General features: G+C 52.9%; 2 protein-coding genes across 3 annotated transcripts; one reads left to right on the plus strand and one right to left on the minus strand.

Annotated features, from left to right (window-relative positions):
- Positions 1–180: 180 nt before the first annotated feature.
- On the plus strand, positions 181–16,136 carry Ddx54 (DEAD-box helicase 54). 2 transcript variants are annotated; one of them, XM_027414137.2, is made up of 20 exons: positions 181–397; positions 4,467–4,596; positions 5,864–5,934; positions 6,342–6,530; positions 6,618–6,667; positions 7,367–7,408; positions 7,743–7,838; positions 8,192–8,313; positions 8,403–8,464; positions 8,561–8,692; positions 9,581–9,791; positions 11,132–11,266; positions 11,601–11,831; positions 11,916–11,989; positions 12,602–12,799; positions 13,800–13,942; positions 14,022–14,135; positions 14,503–14,607; positions 14,846–14,970; positions 15,553–16,136. In XM_027414137.2, the coding sequence occupies exons 1-20, from the start codon at positions 227–229 to the stop codon at positions 15,783–15,785; spliced, it is 2,634 nt and encodes an 877-aa protein (XP_027269938.1). In that variant the 5' UTR covers positions 181–226; the 3' UTR covers positions 15,786–16,136. The 2 variants fall into 2 exon arrangements, with proteins under 2 accessions (XP_027269938.1, XP_027269939.1); XM_027414138.2 differs by having other exon boundaries at positions 14,846–14,961.
- Positions 16,137–16,734: 598 nt separating this feature from the next.
- Positions 16,735–23,255, minus strand: Cfap73 (cilia and flagella associated protein 73). Its single transcript, XM_027414149.2, has 7 exons — positions 23,200–23,255; positions 21,454–21,559; positions 20,586–20,690; positions 20,104–20,307; positions 18,643–18,864; positions 18,294–18,452; positions 16,735–16,904 (listed from the first exon to the last, which is right to left on the minus strand). The coding sequence occupies exons 1-7, from the start codon at positions 23,253–23,255 to the stop codon at positions 16,827–16,829; spliced, it is 930 nt and encodes a 309-aa protein (XP_027269950.1). The 3' UTR covers positions 16,735–16,826.
- Positions 23,256–24,320: the final 1,065 nt, after the last annotated feature.

The raw sequence follows: 24,320 nt of genomic DNA on the forward strand, positions 1-24,320 counted from the left end.
CCTCAGGCCCCGCCCCATTGGTGAAGCCACGTTACGGCTCAGTCCCCGCGCAGTGGGTTGGTCATTCAGGCCCCGCCCTTCACTCTGCTGGTTGGTCCCTCAGGCCGTGCCTTAGGGGTGGAGCCTGATCCCGACGCTGCTCGTGCGTCCCCCCTAGGCTCCGCCCCCGCGCAGTCTGTGCGTCCTGTAGGCCCCGCCCTCTTCCGGGTCTGAGTTCTCGGCTCGCATGGCTGCCGGCAGACGCGTGGGTCCCGGCCCGCGGTCGCGTGCCGCCATGGCGCCGTGGAAGAAGAAGGGGCTGCGGAAGCGCCGGACTGGTGCTTCCCAGGCTCGCGACAGCGAATCAGAGGACGGCGAGTTCGAGATCCAGGCGGAGGATGACGCTCGGGCGCGGAAGGTAGGAACACGGAGTCCCTGGTGGGGCCCTCAGCCTGCGTCCTTCCGTTTGTCTGTCTCATTGATTGTGAGCCCTCATTGGGTACCTTCCACAAGGGGCGGAACTCAATTACTCTTCGGCCAATGGAAAGTGCAAGTGCGAAGGTCCGCCAGAGTTAGGGCAGTCTTAGGAGATAAAGTAAAGGAAGGCTGAACCAGACCTCAAAGAAGCCGGTTATAAACTAAAGTAGTACTTGGGGACATTTGTTGTGGTTCAGCCTTGCAGGTCTCGTCAGCACTGTCAGAGAAGGACAGCAGGATTGAAACTGGGGATGGTCTGGTTCCAAGTGTGTGCCCGTGGGGAGACAGGACTGAGCGCCAAGGGGGCAGAAAAGCCTGCTGTCCTGTACACAGCGGGTATATTCCTCCATTTCTCCTCTCCAGCTTAGTCAGTGCGCTGAACTCAGTAGGTGGTCAGTAGTTGTGCAGAAACCGCTAAAGGCAGTGAGAGCGCGGGTAGTGATTGTCAAAGAAGAGAAGGCTGCACACGTGGTTCAGACCAAGGGCTTTGCTGAGGCCGAGCCCTGCACTGGCTACGGGACATAAAGAAGTTGTTCAACTTTTTTACAAACCAAAACCCAGACTGCGGGCTCCGGATGTAGCTCAGTTGGTAGAGCGCTTGCCTAGCATGTCCGAAGCGCAGGGTTTTGAGCGCTATCATCACATAAAAGCAGGTATTGTGTCACACGCCTGTCATCCTAGCATCTCGGGTAGGAGTGGTGGAGGCAAGAGGATCAGGAGTTCAAGGCCACCTTTGGCTATGAGCTGGTAAGAGCTCTACCACCAATCGTGAATATTTTGCTTTACAAGGAAAACGTAAAAGGTCCTCCATCCTAGACACAAACATACTTATTAAAGGTCTGTCACATTCTTGATGTAAATAGGGCTGGGAGAGCAGCCAAGTCCACTCTGTACCATTGAGCTGGTTTACCCCCTCCCACAAACAAACAAATAAAACCAATATCTTTGTGCATTGAAATGACCAGAATACTGCATGGGAAGCAGAGTCGTCAACTTAGAATCAGTGGGGAAAGTGTCTTTCATTCCTCCCTCCCCACCCCACCCTTCTTTTGTTTTGGCATGGTTGAAGACCAAACCCAGAGCCCCTTATGTGCTAGCTCTGTGTGTGATCTGCCAGTTACCTGTATCCCTGGGGTCTCTTTCACATAATCTTGGAAGAATTGTCTTCAAATGAAGGAGGTGGGGATCCCCAAGAAGAATGTATAAACTAGTAACAAAAATTCCAGTGAGCAAGGCTTAACTATTGTCAGGAAATTTATTTGCCATATGTTAAGTTTTTGTATTTATTTATTCATTTGTTATGTTATGTTTTGAGACAGGGTCTCACTGTGTAGATCAGGCTGGCCTTGAACTCACAGAGGTCAGCCTGCCTCTGCCTCACCAGTGCTGGGATTAAAGGCGTGTGCCACCAACACCCATCATATTAAAGAGTCAGACAGGGTCTTGTGCATCCCTGAGTAGCCTTGGATTCACTGTGGGGCAAAGGATGGTTTTGATCTCCTGATCCCCGGCCTCTCAAGTGCTGGGATGGCAAGTCTGTGCCATCACATTATACAATGACCCCCCTCTCTCAAAGGTTTTAGAATTTAAAAGTTATTTGATGAATTTCATCAAAAGAAATCCAGTGAAGGAACTGACTGTGGCGCCACACACCTGTCATCCCAGCCCTTAGAAGATGGAGGCAGAAGGATTGGGGGTTCAGAAGACCAGTCTGGGCACAGGAGATCCTGTGAGGAAAAAAACAAAACAGAAAAGTTATACATGGGGGCTGGAGAAATGGCTCAGAGGTTAAGAGCACCGACTGCTCTTCCAGAAGTCCTGAGTTCAATTCCCAGCAACCATATGGTGGCTCACAACCATCCATTATAAGATCTGGTGCCCTCTTCTGGTGTGCAGATGTACATGGAAGCAGAATGTTAATAAATAAAGTCTTTAAAAAAAAAAAGTTATTCAAAGACCCATAAAGTATGTTATGTTTAAGCCAGAAAACAGGGTGAGAGGCCAGAGAGGTGGTCTAGGAGGTCGAGATTCTTGCTTGGTAAGCGATGAATTTGATCCCTGGAACTAGGCTGGATGTAGGGGCTAAAGGGGTCTTTCATTGGTTAAGAACACTGGCTGCCCTTTCAGCAGATTGGGATTCAATTCTCTCATTTCCAAGGTATCCAACACCCTCTGCTGGTCTCCCTGGGTACTGCATGTACATGGTACACATAATCTATGCAGGCAAAACACCAAAACATTTAATACACATAATCTATGCAGGCAAAACACCAAAACATTTAAAAAGCTGGACATAGCCAGGGGGTGGTGGAAGTGGTCTACGTCTGTATTGTCCATTGTAATAGCTGTTATGGTGGAACTTCATCCTACCCAAAGAGTCTGGAATGTTATGGTGCAAGTTCCACCCAAGCCCCCTCCCCTATCACTCTCCAAACCCTGCTACATCTCAGCCCATCAAATGATGGCCCCTCCCCCAGAGATGCTCAAGACCACTCCCACAAGGTGTTTAAACTGTCCCCCAGAAAACAGACTCATGGTTTTCCTGTCTCTCTTTCCTGTCTCCTCTCTGGGGGGATTGGATGGCCATCCAGAAACGTTGTGTCCATTAAATGTGGACTTTTTCTAACTTGGTTTGATTTGATATGATTTGGATTGCTGCATTATGGTGGAGAGGCTTATCTGGGTTAGAAACTTCAGTAGCCACCAAATATGGCATCGTAAATACCTTTATTTGGCATATGCCACCAAATCTCTGGTTTTTAGTCACAGATTCTGGATTCATCTCATATTTATACCTACATGATAGTAGGCTTAGAGTTCTTTTCTGAGACAGACAAAATAATGAAATAAGCCTCAAGATGAAATTGAGAAAGGAATAGAAATAGGCCAAGCCTGATGGTACAGTCTTGTGATCGAAGCTGCTTAGGAAGCTGAGGCAGGAGGATCACAAGTTCAAGGCCACCCTGGGCTACAAGAGGAGTTCAAGGTTAGCCTGGGCAACTTAGTGAGATCTTGTCTCAAAAATAGAGTAAGAAGAGGGGGTGCAGTTCAGTGGTAGAGGGTTCCGTCCTTGGCACCACCAGAACAACAAAAACATTTGGTGGGAAGGGAGGCAGTCTTAACCTGTGCCGTAAAGTGAGATTAAAAGTTTTTTTTTTTTTGTTTTTTGAGACAGGGTTTCTCTGTGCAGCTTTGGAGCCTATCCTGGCACTCTGTCTGGAGACCAGGCTGGCCTCGAACTCACAGAGATCTGCCTGCCTCTGCCTCCTGAGTGCTGGGATTAAAGGCGAGCGCCACCAACGCCCGGCTTGAGATTAAAAGTTTTGAGGAATGGAAAGGGGCTGGAGAGATGGCTCAGCCATTAAAGGAAGGCTCACAACCAAAAACTTAAGAAATGGAAAGAAGAGATAAATTGATGTTTTTAAAAAATTAATCAGAAATTGGAAATGAGGTCCAAGTATAGTGGTGTATGTCTTTAATACTAGTACTCAGGAGGCAGAGATAGGTGGGTCTCAGTAAGTTTGAGGCCAGCCTGGTCTACAAAGTGAGTTCAGGACAGTCAGGGATGTGGTCACTCCTGAGGCATACCCAAGCTACTACAGGCATGTGTGCTCGAGTACACAGACACAGACAGACAGACAGACAGACAGACAGACAGACACACACACACACACACACACACACACACACACACACACGTACACATGTCCTTCACCTTCAGCATCCATCTCTCTTGGCCAAGCCTATACTTTCCACTGGGTCTTTACACACCCCACACCCTTGACCTCAGTTTCTAGAAGGGTGCCCTCAGGTTCAGGGAGGTGGCTGTACTGCTGGTAAGGGAGGGAGCCCAGCTGGCAAGCCCCATAGTCTTTCTGCAGGACTGATTGGTACCTCTGCCCCAGCCTGGTCCAAGGAGAGTTTGTTGGAGAGTAGTGAGCTTCCAGGCCTTGCACCCTTGTGGTCTCTTAGAGCTAGAGTGATACCAACTCTCCCTTCCTCCCTTACAGCTGGGCCCCAGCAGAGCCTTGCCCTCCTTCCCTACCTCGGAGTGCATATCAGATGTGGAGCCCGACACTCGGGAGTTGGTACGAGCCCAGAACAAGAAAAAGAAGAAGTCTGGAGGCTTCCAGTCCATGGGTGGGTAAAGAGGTTGGGTACCTGGAGTCTTGGGGAGTAGCCTGCTGAGGGGGTGTTGGGGGGGGTGATTGTGCCCATTGTGCTTAGGTACTGACGTCTACCTGTCTGGTAAGTGTTAAGTAGGCTGAGGTAGTAGAAACAGTCTTCCACAGCAGGCCTGGAAAGGGGGCCACCCCTACAGGCATAGGAGGTGGCAGACAGAAGGATAGCCTTGAAGAGAGATGGGCATGGGATAATGGAGTGGTGTCAGGACACTGGGAATTACAGTTTAAGTGCTCTGCCCTTGATGGGGCATTAGCTGCCAGGGCAAGGATTGAGACACCCACCAAGTTGCTTTTAATAGCAATTAAAAAGGAGCTGGGCATGGTAGTCTATTCCATGGCTATATACGAAGACCCTGTCTCACAACAAAACAAAAGGTATCTGCAGCCTATGGGACAGACAGAAGGTTATCATCTACAATATGCAAAGAGTTCTTACAAACCAATAAGCAAAGGACAGAAGCCCTAAGAGAATGGGTTAAAGAAACCAAATAGTTGATTCATAAAAACAATCTAGGACTGGAGAGATGGCTCAGTGGTTAAGAGGACTGACTGGTCTTCTTGAAGTCCTGAGTTCAATTCCTAATCATACAGTGGCTCACAACCCTCAGTAATGAGATCTGTAATGAGATCTGGCTCTGTCTCTGATGGGCAGGCATACATAAACACAGAACACTGTATATATAAGTAAATACATGAATCTTTAAAAATATGCCATCTAGATGGCTGTTTGGATTTAAATCAGAGTGCTGGCTCTCATTGGTAATTGGGGGATCGGGCAGAGACACACATGTAGGTGTGGCAAAGATGAAGGGTTGACCAGAAAACAGTTGAAGTTGTTTACTGGCCTCTAGGCCCCCTGCTGGCTCCCAGATCCTCAGTCCAGGTCTTGTTAAGAGCCCAAGGGCCACTCTCCCATCCGTACTGGCCCCATTTCCCAATATCCCTGCCACACCTGTCAGAATGGCACATGCCTGTGATCCCAGCGCTCAGAGGCAGAGGCAAAGACCACAAATTCAAGGCCATGTGTGGTGCATAGCTCAGGCAGAAAAATAGAAGCTAGAGAATTTCCGCAGAGGTCAAGTGAGGCATCCCTACCACAGTTTGGTGTCTTAAAATCCTCCAACCTTCAATTTGTTGCTTTCTGGGTGGTGAACATGGTCCTGTCCTATATCTGGTGGCTGCTGTTGCCTCTAGGCCCCTGACCACTCTCATGTCTCTCCCAGGCTTGAGCTACCCTGTGTTCAAAGGGATTATGAAAAAGGGCTACAAGGTGCCAACGCCCATCCAGAGGAAGGTAAGGAACCAGAGAGCAAATGGGTTGGGGCAGCAGTGAGCAGTGGCTGCATGACAGGTGTTCCTGGCCCCAGCTGTCATCTTGCTGGCTTTCCTCACTGTGGCTGAAGCTCCACCTAGCTTAGTCATTTCATGGAGGAGAAGGTTGGGCCCAGCAGAGCTGGGGTTTGGATGTGGTTCTTTGCCTCTTGTCTTGCTGATCCTGCCCAGGCAGCTCACAAGTGCCTGGGGATCACCCAGTGCTTGCTCACAGTGATGGGAGACCCAACTTGGGAGGCAGAGCTGGGTTGCCCATTCCTGGAGACACACTGACAGGCTTTTGTAAGAATATATTTAGAGGCTTGGGGCTCACCTGTGGCCAGCCATGCTGGACTGGAGCTGACACTGCCTCCAATATGTGTCTGTCAGACCATTCCGGTGATCTTGGATGGCAAGGACGTGGTGGCCATGGCCCGGACAGGCAGCGGCAAAACAGCATGCTTCCTCCTCCCGATGTTTGAGCGGCTGAAGGCACGAAGCGCACAGACCGGAGCCCGGGCCCTCATCCTCTCGCCCACCCGGGAGCTCGCCCTGCAGACTATGAAATTCACTAAAGAGGTTCGGGTAGCAGGGCCTGGTGGGGAAGCTGTGAGGAGGCTGAGGTGGCAGGCCCTCACCTTTGACCCCTTCTCCCTCTCTCCACAGCTGGGCAAGTTCACCGGCCTCAAGACAGCCTTGATCCTGGGTGGGGACAAGTAAGGACCCCTCACCTCATGTCCCAGCTTCCCCATGCAGGCACACCCCTGTACCTCGAGGGTTTCCTTGTGGGCCTGAGCAGCTTCTCCTCATGTTCAGACAGACTGGTCAGGGGACATGTGGTGGAAGCTGGGTCAGGGACAGAAGGACCTGTCAGCTCAGTGTTTAGTGTTGGACCAGGGAGTTTAATGAGACCTTAGTTGTACAGGTTGTGTCATTCATTCATTCTCTGGGTGCCGTGCACAGGCTGCAGTTGGTCTGTCCTGCTTCAGTTTCTACCAAGAGATGTAGTCTGTGATTGTCAGAAAGCCTAGCCTCCCCAGGCTATGTGGAGCCAGGGATCCCCATTCCTCTAGCTGCTCCAGGAGTGCCTCAGGGGAAGGCAGGAACAGGCACTTAGCCAGCAGGGAGGGCATCAGGATTCTAGGTGCAGTTGGTAGTTCCAGGCTCAGTCACTAGGTGGTGCTGTGGGTTGGCGGCAAACTGTCCGGAGCCACAGAGGAAGCCAGTGTTTGAGGGTCTCCATTATGTTTCAGCCTGTCTCTGCTAGGGCAGTGCCTTGGCCTCACAGTAGCCATGTCTCACTTTCATGCTGGGGTGTGTGGCCCATGGTGAGGTGTGGGGACGCCTGGCTGTGATAGAGGAGGGACAGACTCGAAAGCTCTATCCAATCAGGCTGATCCTGCTTTCCCCCCTAGAATGGAAGACCAGTTTGCTGCCCTGCACGAGAACCCTGACATGTGAGTGTGCTGATGGGAGGCTATCCTCTGGGTCCCTTCCCAGGGTGGTGTGGGGGACCAAGGGCAATGGTGGGGCCCCGAGCCCGGGCTGACCTGGCTGGACGTCCCTTCCCAGGGTGGTGTGGGGGGACCCAGGGCAATGGTGGGGCCCCGAGCCCAGGCTGACCTGGCTGGACGTCCCTTCCCAGGGTGGTGTGGGGAGACTGAGGGCAATGGTGGGGCCCCGAGCCCGGGCTGACCTGGCTGGACAACCCTTCCCAGGGTGGTGTGGGGGGACTAAGGGCAATGGTGGGGTCCCGAGCCCGGGCTGACCTGGCTGGCCCATCCCTTCTAGAATCATTGCCACCCCTGGGCGGTTGATGCACGTGGCTGTGGAGATGAATTTGAAGCTACAGAGTGTGGAGTATGTGGTTTTTGATGAAGCGGACAGGTGAGGCCACAGATACACCCTTGAGCAACGGTCAAGGTTATCTCCAAGACCTGGGAAGCAGAGAGAAGGGGAGGTCACAGGAGAATGACTCTGCCCAGAGAGACCTAATGTGTGTTTGTGTAGTTAAGTTTACATGTTAGTACTGAAGAGAATGTTTAGTCAGTGTTGGGCTATATGCAGTGATGAGGGCTTGCCTAGGATGTGTGAGGCTGAGTTCATTCCCAGCACTGGAAACACACACATAAAATAACAGTTGCACATGGCAGGGATTCTGGAGTGAGGGTAGCCAGAGTTCCGAGCTCTTTAGGGTGGAAGCCCCTCTCCTGACCCTCCCTGCCCATCACTCCCTGCAGGCTCTTTGAAATGGGGTTTGCTGAACAGCTACAGGAGATCATAGGCCGCCTTCCTGGAGGCCACCAAACAGTGCTGTTCTCGGCCACACTGCCCAAACTGCTGGTGGAATTTGCTCGGGCAGGTGAGCCTGTCGGGTGTGGTGCTGGACTCAGGGTAGGGCCTGGGATCCGCCCCTCAGTGACCCCTGCGATCTCCTTCACACCCTAACAGGTCTCACAGAGCCTGTGCTCATCCGTCTGGATGTAGACACCAAGCTCAATGAACAGCTCAAGGTGAGGAGGCAGTGTTGTGTTTCTTCACCGGGGTTGGGGCCAGATGGGCCCTGCTGGCCTATAGCCAGGACCCCACATCCATCCCTCTCCTTGTAGACCTCCTTCCTCCTTGTGCGCGAGGACACCAAGGCTGCTGTGCTTCTCTACCTGCTGCGTAATGTTGTTCGGCCCCAGGACCAGACGGTGGTGTTTGTAGCTACAAAGCACCACGCAGAGTACCTCATGGAGGTGAGCAGGGGCTCTGTGGGATGGAGAGTCTTGTTTCATCCCGAGCCCAGAGCTGCACTTCCAAGGGAGGCCACCAGAGGGCGGCAACCGAGTCGCTGTGAGCCTGGGTGGGGCTTTTATCAAGGGCCATTTCACACACTGACATCTCAGATACATGGTGAACTGTCAGTGCCAGTTGTGTGGGTACATCTACTCTCGGCACACCCCAGCTGGCCTTGGTCTGTCTGCCTTTCTGTCCACATCATCTGCAGCAACTCCCAGTGGACTTGGGTTGTTTGGGGTGGATTTCTAGTGTGTAATGTGCCTGGCATCTAGGCATGATGCTCACAAGTTAGTGATGTTGAGTGCCCTTGACCATTTCTGTGAATTCATACCTGTGTGACTCTCAGATGCAGGTGTGGGGAGTCCCAGCAGTGTGGAAGGCACTGACTAGCCGCTGTCTCACACCCCAGCAGCCACACCTAGGCACTGCGGAGGACACGGGTGGCTGGGTCTCGCTTACCCGACATGTAAACAGCGCCTTCCTCTCCACCCTGAGTGTCTGAGACCAAAATAGTAACATGAGCACGTTTGATGCGCTCATGGACTTCCTGTGTTTCAGGCTCAGTCCTCAATGGTGTATTAACCCACTTCGTTCTGGAAGGCACAGAAAGACTGAATAATTAGCCCATTGTCACACAGAATCCTTAAGGCATCTTTCATTACCTATTGTACCCTTTGATGTCCCAACATCCTTGCAAAGTTGGGAGGTGGTAGAAGTTCCATTTACGCTGAGTCAGGCCATCCAGCAGGGTTGGGGTTCAAACCCACTATGCATGGTGCCCCAGCTTCAGTCCAGCCCTGGCTCCTGCAAGGTTCCTCTCAGCTCCCTGCCTTTGCTCTGAACAGTTGCTGACAGCCCAGGGTGTGAGCTGCGCCCACATCTATAGTGCTTTGGACCAGACAGCCCGTAAAATCAACTTGGCGAAGTTCACACACAATAAATGTTCCACCCTCATCGTGACTGACCTGGCCGCCCGGGGCCTGGACATCCCACTGCTGGACAACGTCATCAACTATAGCTTTCCTGCCAAGGGCAAGCTCTTCCTGCATCGTGTGGGTGAGGAGCCTGGTGGGCAAAGGGAGGCCACCATGCCATGATGGCAGCTAAGAATTTGGGGAAACTAAGACCATAAGCAATGCTTACTGGAAAGATCCTGACAGGTAGTTCTCAGCTCTCAGACTTCCCTTTCCTTCCGTGTTAGGGACGGAACCTAGGGCATTGCTCTGCACAGATCACACTTAGTTTTGTACTGTGTTCATAAATGCAGGTAGATTAAGATATGCATGGGGAAAAGAAGAAGCTGAGCACAAGGTTTCTTGGTTATGTTCTCTGTGTGACTGAGTGTAGTTGGATTTATATGCACAGCCATCAGGCAGAGGTCAGTGGTATGAGGACAGTTGCTGAGAGTCTGTCTGTCCCTTACTGTCAGGCTTACAGGAGACCCGAACTGTGTTTCCCACTATGAGTCCCAGATATGTCCTTGCTGGTAGCTGCCTGCTGTCTCCAAGTCTCCAATGCTTCCTGGACAGCTGGCTCCCATCTTGGGGGTTTCCAGAGCCCCAAGGGGGATTCTTCAGGTGCCACATGACACACCACTCCCACTGAACCTGTAAATGAGGGGATGTGGTATTTCCTAACACATTAAAGAAAGCTGGGCACAGTGGCGAATGTCTGTGGTCACAGCACTCAGGATGCAGAAGCAGGAGAATCAGGAGTTCAAGGCCAGCCTGAGCTACATAGACCCTGTTACAAACAACAAATCGAGCTGAAATGTGACCACTACAATTTACTCAAGACAATGCTAGGACCATGTTGGGTTACTTCCCAACATGCTGCTTTTTGCGTCGCTATATAGCATTACAGATGTTTTCATTTACTGTGATGTCATTCTTTGTGGGTGGCACATCTTCAGTAAAGGGCTGGGTAGTGACCATTTTTATTTTGATGAACTATACCATCTTTGTAGCTATTTAATCTACTGCATCATGAGGAAAGTTCCCATTGGAAATATGTAAATGAGTGGGCATGGCTGTGTACCAGCAAAACTGTATTGTACAAACAAGTGGTGGGCCGGGTGCTCACACTTTCCTCAATGCTATAATTCCCACCTGGTAGTCATCATCTTGTTGACTGGTCCTCTGTCCTGTCACCTTTCCCCTGGCCCAAACCTCTTTTTGTGGCAATTTTCGGTCTTGATTATTCTTTGGGGGAAAATCCTCTCAAAGTAGGAGTACTGATCACAAGTGGTGGTTGGCCCTGCTCTCACCAGGGTGGCCCACCCCTGGCCACCTACCCTATAGATGAGGATAGCAGTTCAGGAAAGGCCCTGGCCTAGCTCTAACCCTCAGGGAATTAGGGTCCCTCCACTGAAACTCAACTCCGCCCCCGCCCCCCAGGTCGTGTGGCCCGAGCAGGCCGAAGTGGCACAGCCTATTCCTTGGTGGCTCCAGATGAGGTTCCCTACCTGCTTGACCTGCACCTGTTCCTGGGCCGCTCCATCACCCTCGCCCAGCCTCATGAGGAACCCTCAGGTGAGGAGAGGCTGGACAGGGCTCAGGTCCCTGTAGAGTTCATAAGCAGTCGGGGGTACAATGGTCTGGCTTTGGGAGGTGACTGCTGGGTCTGACCATAGGAGATCCTGCCCACCATGTCCTTGGAGACAGCCACAATCGTCTGTGGGGACAGCCTTGGGTGCTGAGACTGCTCTTGGGCTGTCTTTGCCAGAGTTGGGATCTGTCTGTGTTCCTGTGCATCCCAGGGTCTGATTGAACATGCCACTCTAAATGTCCCTCTTGTCTGGAGCTGTTCATAGGCCATGGGGCATAGATAAACACAGGCTGACTCAGTGTGCCCTGTGGCTTGCAGGTGCAGTTGGCAGGGATGGCGTGCTGGGTCGGGTGCCTCAGACTGTGGTGGATGACGAGGACAGTGGCCTGCAGACTGCCCTGGAGGCGTCACTGGACCTTCGGGGCCTGCACCGTGTGGCCGACAACGCTCAGCAGCAGTATGTGCGCTCTCGTCCAGCGCCCTCACCTGAGTCCATCAAGAGAGCCAAGGAGCTGGACCTGGCAGGGCTGGGCTTGCACCCACTCTTCAGTGAGATTCTACAGGGTGGAGTAGGTAAGGGTGGGTTGGCCCTTCACAACCCACCCTGGCCTCACACACTTCCTTCCCCTCCAGGCTCCCGCTTTGAGGAGGGGGAACGGCAGCGCCTGAGGCTGCTGGACAGCGTCAAGAGCTACCGCACCCGCACAGTGAGTGCTCACAGAGTGGCTGGAGGACGGGCCACAGTGGGGGCGACTTCGGAGCTTGCAGCTTCCTGACATGTCACATTGGCTGTTGGCCACTCATAGACCTGCTCCCCCTTGTTCTGGAGCATTCCTGTGACCCACAGCAGGTCCAGGGAGGGATCACCACTTAGAGACAGACTCAGTTCCCTTAAGGGAGTGATGTGTTGTCTGCCTTTCAGAGGCCTGAAGAGCCATCCATCCCCAGCCTTGAGCCTCTCTACCCAGTCACTTCTCCTGGGTATCCATGGGTGGGCATATGCTATGGGATTCTTGTACAGAGGCGGGGAGAGCCCACCCAGCTGGCCAGTAGCAAAAATGGCTAGGGAGTGACACAGACATCAATGGTTTCAAAGCCAAGTGCACTCAGTGTGAGATCTGGGTTCTGGCTTTTCCTAGCAGTGTGGCCTTGGGCACGGACACCCACTTTCTCTGGGCCTCCCTCTGATTGCCCAGTACTGATATCAAGGTTCCCACCTCCCATGGTGAAGACTTGGGTGCCTGTACAGGTCTCAGGTGGCTTAGGGGGGTTGGGGACTGGGTGGGTAGCAGGCAGTGAACATGACATCCCTTTTACAGACCATCTTTGAGATCAACGCCTCCTGCCGGGACCCAAGCAGCCAGATGATGCGTGCCAAGCGGCAGAGGGACCAAAAAGCTATCGATAGCTTCCAGCAGGGGCGGCAGGAGAGGCAGGAGAGCCCAGCTGACCCAGTCCCCCAAAAGGAGCTGCCTCAGAAGGAAGAGGGAGAGGAGGACATGGCTGAGAGTGTGGAGGTGTGGGCTGCAGGGGCAGCTGGAGGGGTGGGGGGAGACAATCAGGTCCCAGCAGCCCTTGGGGGCAGGCAATGGTGCAGCCCATGTCCCCGTCTCTTGTCTGTGGAAGTGGGGCATAGTCTCAGCTTACAGTCTGCAGGAGAGGGGTATGGAGACTAAGGCAGGAGGACAGCCACAAGTTCAAAGCCAACCTAGGCTATGGAGTGATACTGTCTCAGGCTAACCTAGACTACAGAGTGGTAACCAAAGGAAGGAGCTGGCTCAGTGGTCAAGCAGTTAAGAGCCCATGCTTCGTGCACTGACACACCCCACGCCTTTAATCCCAGCACTTGGGAGGCAGAGGCTGTGGGATCTCCTGTGAGCTCAGGGCCAGCCTGTAAATAGCAGTTCTACATACTGAGACCCTGTCTCAAAAAGAACAAAAAAATAGCCCTTAATACTCTTGCAGGGGATTGGAGTTCAGTTCCCAGCACCCACATTAGGTGGCTCACAACTGCCTGTAACTCCAGTTCCAGGAGATCCAGCACCCTCTTACACAGAGTTTCTTCTCCAGATGTTGTGGCCTGGCTAAGCAGTATGGCCTGAGGTCCTGGTGAGAGAGAAGCCCCAGAAAGTGGGCCTGGGGGGTGTTGGAGTACCCCACCCACAAGGCAGTGGCCCCCTCCTACACGTCCACTCCATCTCTCCTGTCTCACTGAGGCACAGAATGCCTTAGTCTAAAGGCCCAGCCTCAAACCCCCGTGTGTGTCCTATTGTACAGAAGCCTCTAGGGCCGAGTGGGGTTAGGGCTGATACTGGAGCATAGTGTCATTATTGCCTGGTGTCCATCCTGCCCCTCCTGCCTGTCCTTCTCCCCAAAGCAGGGCTATGGTGTGTGCAGATGACTACACAGGGTCTTGCAAGAGAGTTCTTCTGGCAGACAAAAAGGGAAGCTCTGGTCCCTTGGTTCTAGTGGGGCTCCCTGAGGTCACAAGGATGACACTGGGCTTCTGTCTGTCAGGATGTCTTCACAGAGGTTGTGGGCCAGAAGCGGTCAAAGCCAGGACCCAACCGAGGAGCCAAGAGGCGGAGGGAGGAGGCTCGTCAGCGAGACCAGGAGTTTTATGTCCCCTACCGGCCCAAGGATTTTGACAGTGAGCGGGGGTGAGTGTGAGCTTGTGGCCTAGCTTGTGGTATGTACAAAGGGTCTGGGCCCCCTTAAGTCTCCCCCTTGAATCTGCAGGCTGAGCATCGGTGGGACCGCAGGGGCCTTTGAGCAGCAGGTGGCTGGTGCGGTCCTTGATCTGATGGGGGATGAGGCGCAGAACATGAGCCGAGGTCGGCAGCAGCTCAAGTGGTGAGTGATCAACAAGTGTGCCAGGCCTTCCCTGTGTCCCTGGGTGTGGCCTTCTACGTCCCCATTTGGTCTGCCTCATATCCCTGGTCCACTGTGTCTGGCAGGTCCCTTACCTACTATGCCCACGAGGACTCTGATGCAGCTTCCCAAACACAGAGGTGTGGGAAGTGGCATGGGGATGAAACCCCAAGTCCCCAAACCCCCTCTCTCCTTTTGAGACCTGGAAAGGTGGAGAGGTGGTCGAGTGTCCAGTACAGACAAGCGGGACTTGGCTGTCGTTCTTTAATCCTTTGCTGGCTACATACATGTGAGGGGCAGGTGATGGAACAGGTTCCCCCCTAGTAGACTCCATCTCCCTCTCCCTCAGGGACCGGAAGAAGAAGCGGTTTGTGGGGCAATCAGGCCAGGAGGACAAGAAGAAAATCAAGACAGAGAGTGGCCGGTATATCAGCAGCTCCTACAAGCGTGACCTGTATCCTAAGGGACAGACAGGGCTGCAGGGGGGTGGAGGGACAGTGCCAGGTAGCTTCCAGCTGCTGTGCTTATAGGAGGGTCTTATCTGGGGGCCAGGGCTGGGTGACTTTCAGCTGCTGTTCCTATTGGAGGGGCTGTGTCTGGGGGCCAGGCTGGCCGGCTCCCCCAGAAGCCCTCTATAAGGGGCCTGCATCCAGCTTAGATGGTACAGTTCACTTCCTTAATGAGGCACTCAGCTACCAGAAGTGGAAGCAGAAGCAGAAAATTGATGACCGGGACTCTGAGGATGAAGGATCATTCAACCAGCGAGGCCCTGGGCCCCGCAGAGGTGGAAAGCGAGGGCGGAGTCAAGGTGGGCAGGGTAGGTGGTATAGTCCGAATAGGGGGAAAGCCAGGTGTGGTGAGGTGCAGGGGTGAACATGATCAAGGCTAGGACCAGACCTATGGACTGTGCCTATGAGCAAAGCTCCATCCATGTCCTGTGGTGGACTTGCCCTGGCCTCTGTGGCACAGCCCCACCCAGCAGACCAGGGTCATTGGCCTCTCCCACTCAAAAGGTGGTACCTGGGGTAGCCAGTAGCAGGGTGGATGATGGTTCCCATGTGGAGCCGTGTGCACACCTAGAGAGGTGGAAGCTGGTGCTTGATGACTTCCAGTGCAGAGCACCAGTCTCCACAGGGGTTGGGATGGGGTCTCTGTGGTGGCAACACTGGGCTTTGACAGCCACCGCTCAGGAAGTCCCTCTGCAAAGCTGGCACCTGCAGCACCTTTGGCTTAAGGGGCAGGTGATACCTAGGGAGTTAATACTGTCTCTGAAAATGTGGGCTGGCCAGGATGCCAGGTAACCCTGGGTTTGGCCTCTCTGATCTGGCCACAGTGGGATGGAGCCTGGCTCAAGCTCTGTGGGTCAGAGGCTGAGCTCTCCAAATCTCTGTGCTGACAGGTGCCTCCCTGCCCCGAGCACCCAGTGCCCCCACAGGCCGTATGCGCTCAGAACTTAAGACCAAGGAACAGATCCTGAAACATCGACGTCAGGCCCAGAAGCAGCGCTTCCTGCAGCGCGGAGGCCTGAAGCAGCTTTCAGCACGAAACCGTCGTAGAGCCCAAGAGCTGCGCCAGGGTGCCTTTGGCCGGGGTGCCCCCTCCAGGAAGGGCAAGATGAGGAAGAGGATGTAAGGAGCCAGACTCAGCCTAGGGGCTTCCTGATAGCCCTGGTTTGGACATCACTGACATGTTCTCATGTGCTGTTGGCAGAGTCTCCTACAGGAGCCAGTGTCTATGAGGAACAGTGCTATCTGGCCACAGAAAACGGAGGCTGCTTTTGATGGGACATTGGGTGAGGTCTTGAAGGATGCCTAGGCATTTACCAGCAAAGCTCGGCAGAGCAAGTCCTGAGCCTGCAGCTTAGCTGTCACCCTATCCATGAATTCAGGCTTCAGAAGTCATGGCCATGTGGATGTATGTGGACCCTGGCTGTCTGACCAGATGTTAGGTTTCATTGTAGTAAACTTTTGTGGAACATCTCTAGTAGCCAGGAGTGTGGTTTTCTTGGGGTGTTGGAAGGGAGAATTGCAGGTCTCAGCTGTTATAGTAGCTGAAAGCAGGTGGCCATGCCTTTGTCTCACCTGGCCACTGAAGTGAGGTGACCTCTCCATTATCTACTGAGATGAGAAAAATGAGACTCTGGGATCTGGTTGCTCCAGGCAGCTCAGTACTGCTGCAGGGTGGAGGCAGGCTCTGAGGGTGGCACTACCCTTCTGTACGTGGAGGTGAGATCCGGCCTGCGTCACCTTCATGGCCTCCATCCCACTGGTGGCTTTCCCTACCTCTTGCTTGAGGTTCTGGGAAGGTCAAGCATCCCCCAGCAGATAGACCCCACAGGCCAACAGCCACCTTTTGCTTAAACAGACACACTTTACTTAGCGAGTGCCCATCTTGGAGTACACCAGCCCTGTCTAAGCTTGTCTGATATCCCCAGCCAGCTGGAAGGGAGGCCTGTACCCAGCCTGTGTGGTGGGTGAAGGGCCCAGTACAGCTGTCAACCCCCACTGACAGTCTAACTAGTTGAATGTCCTGTGGAAGCCTCATAACAACAAAAGCTGGCATAGCTCCATCTTTTCCAGGGGGAAGCATTTAGAGAGCCGTTGTGTTGAGTCTTCATACCAAGGAATGTAGAACTCAGTCCCTCATGTCCCCTTCGCTGCTCTCCTGGCCGGACTAGGAGGCAGTGGCTGTGGGCTTGTCCTGGGCAAGGCTGGTCAGTGTTGCTGAGAGGTTCAGGATGAACTGCTTCACCTGGGGACAGGGGTGACATGGCCAGATCATTTCCAGTCCCTGCCCTCACATGGGGAGGCTGAGGGCAGTGTGGGCCTGGAAACTCTACTGGAGAAGGACTGACAGTGTCCAGTATGGCCTCCCAAAGGTTTGTTTATTGCCAAGTATGGCTCAAACTTGTTCTCTAACTCATGGCAATCCTCTTGTCTCAGTCTCCTGAGTGTTGAGAATGCAGGTGTATGCCACGGAAATGTTTATTTATTTATTTATTTATTTATTAGTATACAACATTCTGCTTCCATGTATATCTGCACACCAGAAGAGGGCAGTAGATCTCATAACGGATGGTTGTGAGCCACCATGTGGTTGCTGGGAATTGAACTCAGGACCTCTGGAAGAGCAGCCACTGCTCTTAACCTCTGAGCCATCTCTCCAGCCCTTGTTTTTGTTTTTGAAGATAGGATTTCTCTTTATAGCCCTGCCTGTCCTGGAACTCACTCTGTAGACCAGGCTGGCCTCGAACTCACAGTGATTCACCTGCCTCTTGAGTGCTGGGATTAAAGGCATGTGCCACCATGCCCAGCCACTGAATAATTTGTAACCACTTTGCTGATTTCCAACTGGCTCCCTGCCAACTCAGTGTCCCACCCACATCAGGTGACATTTCCCTTGGATCAGGCTTGTTTTTTGGTTTGTGGCCTCATCTCCATGGTGTCCTTTGTGCTAATTGCTCATATGTGAATTTAATGGACACCCATAGGCCCACTGCCATGGACTGAGGGCAAGCTCACAGCAGACTGTGGGACCCTCTTCATGTCCATCACCTGGGTAAATATTGAGGACACAGGGCCAAAGAAGGTCAGGTGACAGTTTGTCGATGCTCTGGGCAGCCTGATTCCTGGCCAGGAGTATGGGCAAGGGAGGGCCAGCATCCTCCTCTGAACCTTCCTCATAAGAGCAGAGGTACACTGAGAAGGAACTAACTCAGCAGCCCAGATGCACAGCATACCTGTAATCAATCCCAGCACTCTGGAGATAGAGGCTGGGTGTGTGTAGTTCAAGGTCATCTGCTACCTAGTGAGTCTGGGGTAAGCCTGGGCTATATGAGACCCTGCCCAAAACGGCCTGGTTCACATGACCCTGGGACCCTCCTGGATTCGGCATGTGTATCACAAGAGCTAGGACAACTCGTGGGCAAACAGTGGCCTCAGTGACTCTAACCAACCCTGCAAAGGGCACACAGATCCACTTGCAGTCATGGTTACGATCCTGGCATCTGGATGTAGCTTCCTGGCCCCACAGTAGGTCATTAGAAGGAACCACCTATAAAAGACCCTTAATCCTAGAGTGTCCCAACAGTGGGGTTTCCAAGATGGGGTGTTGGGTAGGGAGTGACACAAAGAGCCTCACCTCTTCTAGCTGCCCCTCTGTGTCCTCCACATCCAGGGCTAGAGGCTGACTCTGGCGCAGGCACACAAGCTGATACAGGTTGAGCACAGACATCCGAGTGCGTCCTAGGAGCAGCGTCTTAGCCGCCGCAGTGTTCTGGATTTGAGTCCACTTGGATTCCTGCAGAACGCAAGCGCAAGCGCAAATCACCATTGAGTTGGGACTTAGCCCAAGTCTGGGAGGCTGCACCACCCAATAGGTGTTCTGCTGGGCGGGAACAAGCACTGTCTCTGGTACCCTTGGCGATGTAGTATCCCAGCCCTGTGGTTAGTGCAGCGGGTGGGTCCTCTCTAGTCCCGGGGACACGCACCCACTGCAGTGTACGCTCATGCGCTGCCTCCAGCTGCTCTCGCAGCTGTGCACGCTGCTGGCCCAGATGCAGCAGCTCATCTTGCTTGGCTTCCCGAAGACGATGCAGCTGAGCACGGGTCTCATCCAACTCCACCTGTCGTTTGCGCTCTGCCAGCTTCAATGCTGCCTGTGTGTCTACCAGGCCATCGAAGCGTGCCACCAGTTCTGGAATCTCCTGAAACTGGAGAGGGGACTCACTGCCCTTCCCTCTTGTCTAGCCAACACACCTCGGGAGCATCCTCAGTTCAGATGTGCCATGGTCCTGATACCTCAGGTCCTGAAGCAAGGCTATCAAGAGCCACTGAATGGGGATTTGAGTGAGACCTGTTCATGCCCTTCTTGCTTCCATGATCAAACCTAGCTAAACTGGCTAGGCGCCACAACTTGTTGACACCACTTCTTGTTCATTCGATGAACTTTGTGGCTGATTCCTGGAATGCCAGCATTTGAGAAGCTGAGGCTGACTGGAGGGTTGCCTCGAGCTCAAGGTGACCTCGACTGCATATTATAGCCTGGGCTACAGAATGGGACTCTGTCTCAAACAAATGAAACAAAAACAAAAACAAAACCAGCCAGGCATCATGGTAGCACAAGGGTGAGGTAAGAGTAGTAAGAGGTGAAGGTTGGAGCAGTGGTGAAGCATGCCTTTAATCCCAGCACTCAGGAGGCAGAGGTAGGCGGATCTCTGAGTTCAAGGCCAGCCTGGTCTACAAAGTAAGATCCAGGACAGCCAGGGCTACATGGAGAAACCGTGTGTGTGTGTGTGTGTGTGTGTGTGTGTGTGTGTGTGTGTGTGTGTGTGTTTCAAGGGGGAGGAGAGTATTGGGGCAGAATTGAAGGGTGGCCTTGGCTATGTAGAGTTCAAGACTAGCCTGGGTTATATCTCAGCTCTCAACAAACCAACCAAACACACACATTTTTCCCCAAAACCCAAGCTTGGCCTTGGTGGCACATGCCTTTAACCCCAGTACTCAGGAGGCAGAGGCAGGCGTATCTCTCTGAGTTTGAGGCCAGCCTGGTCTACAGGCTCCAAAGCTACACAGAGAAACCCTGTCTCGAAAAACAAAAAAAAAAAAAAACTTTCCCCCAAAACCCAATCTTCCACAAATAATAAAATTTACATTATTTTCTGTCCTCTCATCTTTTTCTGTTTGTCTCTGTGTCTGTCTGTCTGTGTGTGTCTCTCTCTCACACACACATACACAGGCACACACTTGCTTAACACTTTCTGCAACTGTTTTTTGAGCTGTAAAATGGGGTTGACAATAACAGGACTCACTTGATCAGTCAGGGGATGTCTGGAGAACAAAGCATGTCCTTGGTAGACAATGAGCACTCAGTAAGTGCTGTTTCTTGTATACAGTCAGCATTGACTAGTGCGCCTGAACAAAGCGGTCCCCAGCCTCCCAGCGCTGCTCACCTCAGGCAGCTGCTCCAGCACGCGCTCCAGCAGGCGCGCGCAGGGCTCCAGGCGCCTCAGCCTGTGCTGCAGCCGCGCGCGCTCCCGCCGCAGCTCCTCCAGCTGTGCGCGTAGCCGCAGCGCCTCTGCCTCCTGGTGTCGCACTCCGTGCCCCTCCTCCGCTGCTCTCCACTGTGCGCGGCCCCGCCGCCGTACCTCGGCATCCTGGGAGGAGGATGAAGATTAGGGAGCCTGAGTACTCGAGGCGCTCTCCTGCCTCCACTGAGGGGCTACAATGGCACTCTAAGCCACGTGCATAGACTGCAGGAGGTTGTGTTAAGTTCATCCACGAGCTTGATTCGGGGTCCTCACTCTTCCTCCACCCTCTGGCAATCTGGTCCCCCCACTTCAGGCGACTTTCCTAGGTGGGGGCCACTCTAGAGTGGCAAGAAGGAGTCCCTGTCACCCCTCCCCCTCGCCTCCAGACCTCAACATTCACTGACCTGCAGGAATTTGTCAAAGCGGATGAAGGACTCCTTCAGCGCCTGCTCTTTCTGCTCCAGCTGTGCCCAGCGCTGGCTCAGGGTGGCCATCGTGTTGCGGAACTCCTTGGAGTGGGGTGCAGTTAGAGGTGTGTGTGTGTGTGTGTGTGTGTGTGTGTGTGTGTGTGTGTGTGTGTGTGTGTGTATGTCAGGTCACCTAATGTTCCCAGCCCCTGACTTACACGCTACAACCTCCTGTGGTCCCTGAATGCTAACTCCCAAGCTCTTCACACCTCTTCTCTAGACACTCCATGTTTCATCCACCTGACCCTCTGAAGTGTTTTTAAAAATATGTTTTAGATTGCGTATATTTAGGGGAGGAGTGTGTGCATGTGAGTACAGTGCCCGCAGAGGCCAGAAGAGGGCGTCGGATCCCTGGCGTTGCAAGCGGCTATGAGCCTCCTGATGTGGGTGCAGGGATCTGAACTTGGATCCTCTGTAAGAGCAGCCAGCATTAACTGCTGAGCCATCTCTCCACTTCCATGACCCTCTGAGCTTTGTCCTTGAATTCCGGTTTTTGTGGGGGAGTAGATGACACCCCAGGATCCAACAGCCCTTGCCCAGTGCCTTCCCACACAGCAACCCCCCACCTGGACACTTATTACCTCTCCAGACTGTCAACTGGAGGGCAACAGCCAGTGCAGAGCACTGCATACAGCAGGTGCTCAATGTACACACATGCATCTGTACCAAGTGTTCTCACTAGATCTTTCTTTGATAGATAAGGACATCAGGGCTCAGAGTAGACTCACCCCAGACTATGCAACCCTCATTGGGCACCACTAGTGTGTGTCTGGTAAACCCCCAAATTTCAACAACTGAGGTTTACCTCCTTCTGGGCCTGCAGACCCTGGTCTACAGCTGCTAGCTCTTGCTTCTTCTCCAGGAGACGCAGCAGGGGTGGAAAGTGGTCCACATTCTGCTCTGGTGGCTTCCTGGAGGGACCCAGAGGGAAGGTTACAAGAAGGAGAGCTGGGACCCCAGACTCCTTGGGGGTGCCTGTAATAGCCCCATTCATCACTTACTGAGTTAGTTTGGTTTTGTTTTAAGACGTCTCATGTAGGCCAGGTTAGCCTTGAACTAACTTTGTAGCTGAGGATGGCTTTGAACTCTTGATCCCAAGTCTCTACCTCTTGAGTGTTAGAATGACAGATATGAGACTGACACACCTACTGGCTACTGCTACTGGGTCTTTAAATTGTTCACAAGTTAGTTGGGTGGTGGTGGTCATACATGCCTTTAATCCCAGCACTTGGGAGGCCGAGGCCCCCGGACCTCTGTGAATTCGAGGCTGGCCTGATTTACAGAGGGAGTTCCAGGACAGCCAGGGCTACACAGAAACCCTGTCTCCAAAAGAAAAAAATTGTTCACAAGTTTGCTGACCACTTGTCCTATACTAAGCAGTGTACTAGTCACAGCAGTTGCAGCCATCAAGAAGACAGACAAAAAACCCGTGTTGCTGGAAGCTGTGCTCCCCTGACAACCACAGACCGCTAACATGGATAATAATAGCAAGCACTGCTCAGGCACAGTGGGCCCTGAGGTGTAAAGTTCAGTAGACCAGAGGCAGTTTTCAACATGGAGTGAGGAAGTCTCTCTGAGCAAAAGACACTGGGACAGAGCCACAGGGAGTGAGCTGCACTGACAACTTCAGGAAACAGACTCCAGGCCAAGGGAATAGCTGAGAAAGACCCAGGCTCCCAGAAAAACAGCTAGGTATGTTGAAGGAGCCATAAAGTGTGACTGGAGAGAGGAGATGACAGGTAGAAGCGAAAATCAGAGATGTGCAGGGCCAGACTGGCAGGCTGTGAGGAAAGAAACCTTCGGCAATGACCCTTAGTGAGATGGGAGACATGGGCAAGTTTTGAGTGGGACAGAAAACCCTGTGATTGCTGTGAGGAGCTGGAGACCTCAGTGGTGGGGCTTAGGGACTCCGGGAAGAATGCCACTCTGATCAGTGTGGGGAGGTAAGGATGGATCAGGACAGGGTGAGAGAGGATTAAAGGTGACCTCTATAACTGGATGTCACTTTGAGGGATGACTATAGGCTGAGCATGTGGGTGGTAGAGACAGGTCCTTGCTCTGAACACACCGAGTGGAGGCATTCCTCTGTGGGCAGTGGTCCAGGAGAGGCTGAGTGTGACAGCCTGGCTCTCCGGGGAGGACAGGAGGGAGTCAAAGAATGTCTAACATCTCTCTCAACAAGGCTTGCCCAGCTCTGCATCAGAAGTGTCTACTCCTCCCAATTTTACAGATACTGAGACTGTTGGGGCCAGGGTGTTCCACCGCCCCCAAACAATGCATTACAGAGCTGATGTCCTTAAAATACAGCTTCTCCACTGCACAGCAGCTCCCAGGAAAATTCCTCTCCACTGTGGTTCAAGGATTTCATCTCTGAGATACTGGCCAAGGCTGGGGCAAGAGCAAGTTAGCCATCCCAATAGCCCAGAGTCTGGGCTACTGGCCAGCTCACCCCAAGACTGCCCAAAGGAAGCAGAAACTCCAGGAAAAGGAATGGGCTCTCTTTTGCTCCCCCTCCTTCTCACCCCATCCACCCGCTCCTGGCACCACTCACGTAGGCGCTTTCTCTTGGAAGGCCAGTCGGAAATACTCCTCCCATGCCACTGCCATTCGCCTACAGGTGTCTCCAGCCACCTTAGTACAAGCTGAGGGCCTTGGATGGAGAGTGCTGCCCCTGCCTGGAACTCCCAGAAACCCAAGGCTGAGTGAGCCCTGGTTGCCTGGGCAGCCAACAGCGCAACATTCTGTTGCCAGGCTGCAGCCTAGGACCCACCCCTGATAGGGACAGACAGCAACCAGGAAGGGAGGGGACGGCTATCCCCTATCTAAATTTGGATGCAGTGGACAGGACATGGCTCTTGGGTCAATATTTCCTTTTCTGGGAAGCCCTTGTCTGGCCAAGCCTCTTCTTGGCTGGGTAGAGTCCGGCATCCTCATGCAAAAGTATGTTCATTCATGCACAACAGAGAATAATCAGGGGTGGACTGGAGCTCAGGGCTGCAGCTTTCACCCAGGGCATATGAAAGGCCCTGGGTTTTATCTCTGGTACTGTGCCCCCCAAAAGAGTAATTATTGAGTGCCTACTGTTTGCTCAGCCTGTGTATTGTCAGTCACTCTGGGGAAAACTGCTGAGAAGGGGCTCCAGCCCTTTGAGTCTCCATGCCCATGCTGGTGATGGGGCTATCCTTATCATGCCTCACAGAGCCCCAGGCTGGTCTGGGGAAAGTGCTGCTCTGAAGAGAGTTGCCTTGGGAAGGAACTGGTGATTTGTACTTGAATGGTGGAGGAGGCAAAGGCTGTCTAAGTAATTACTCTGGTCAGACAGGATGCTAAGCCTTCCATTGTATAGTGTAACATTTAACCTGGGGGAAGGACTCAGCAAAAAATGTCCACAGCACATTCAACCAGAAGCTGCAAGCAGTAATTGGTCACCTGCTTCAGACTGTTCAAATCTCTCTCTCCTCCCCCCCTCCGTTCTGTACTTCCTTGAGACAGGGTCTCACTTTGTGGCCCAGGTTGGCCTTGAACTCACAGAAATCATGCTGCCTCAGCCTCCAAAGTGCTGGGATTATAGACATGAGGCACCACGCCTGTTTTTTTTTTTAATCTCTATTTTTTATTTTAGTTTTGTTTTTGCTTTTCAAGACAGAGTTTCTTTGAGACAGGGTCTTACTC

The sequence above is a fragment of the Cricetulus griseus genome, chromosome 4 (assembly GCF_003668045.3).
Source record: "Cricetulus griseus strain 17A/GY chromosome 4, alternate assembly CriGri-PICRH-1.0, whole genome shotgun sequence".
Taxonomy (NCBI): Eukaryota; Metazoa; Chordata; class Mammalia; order Rodentia; family Cricetidae; genus Cricetulus; species Cricetulus griseus.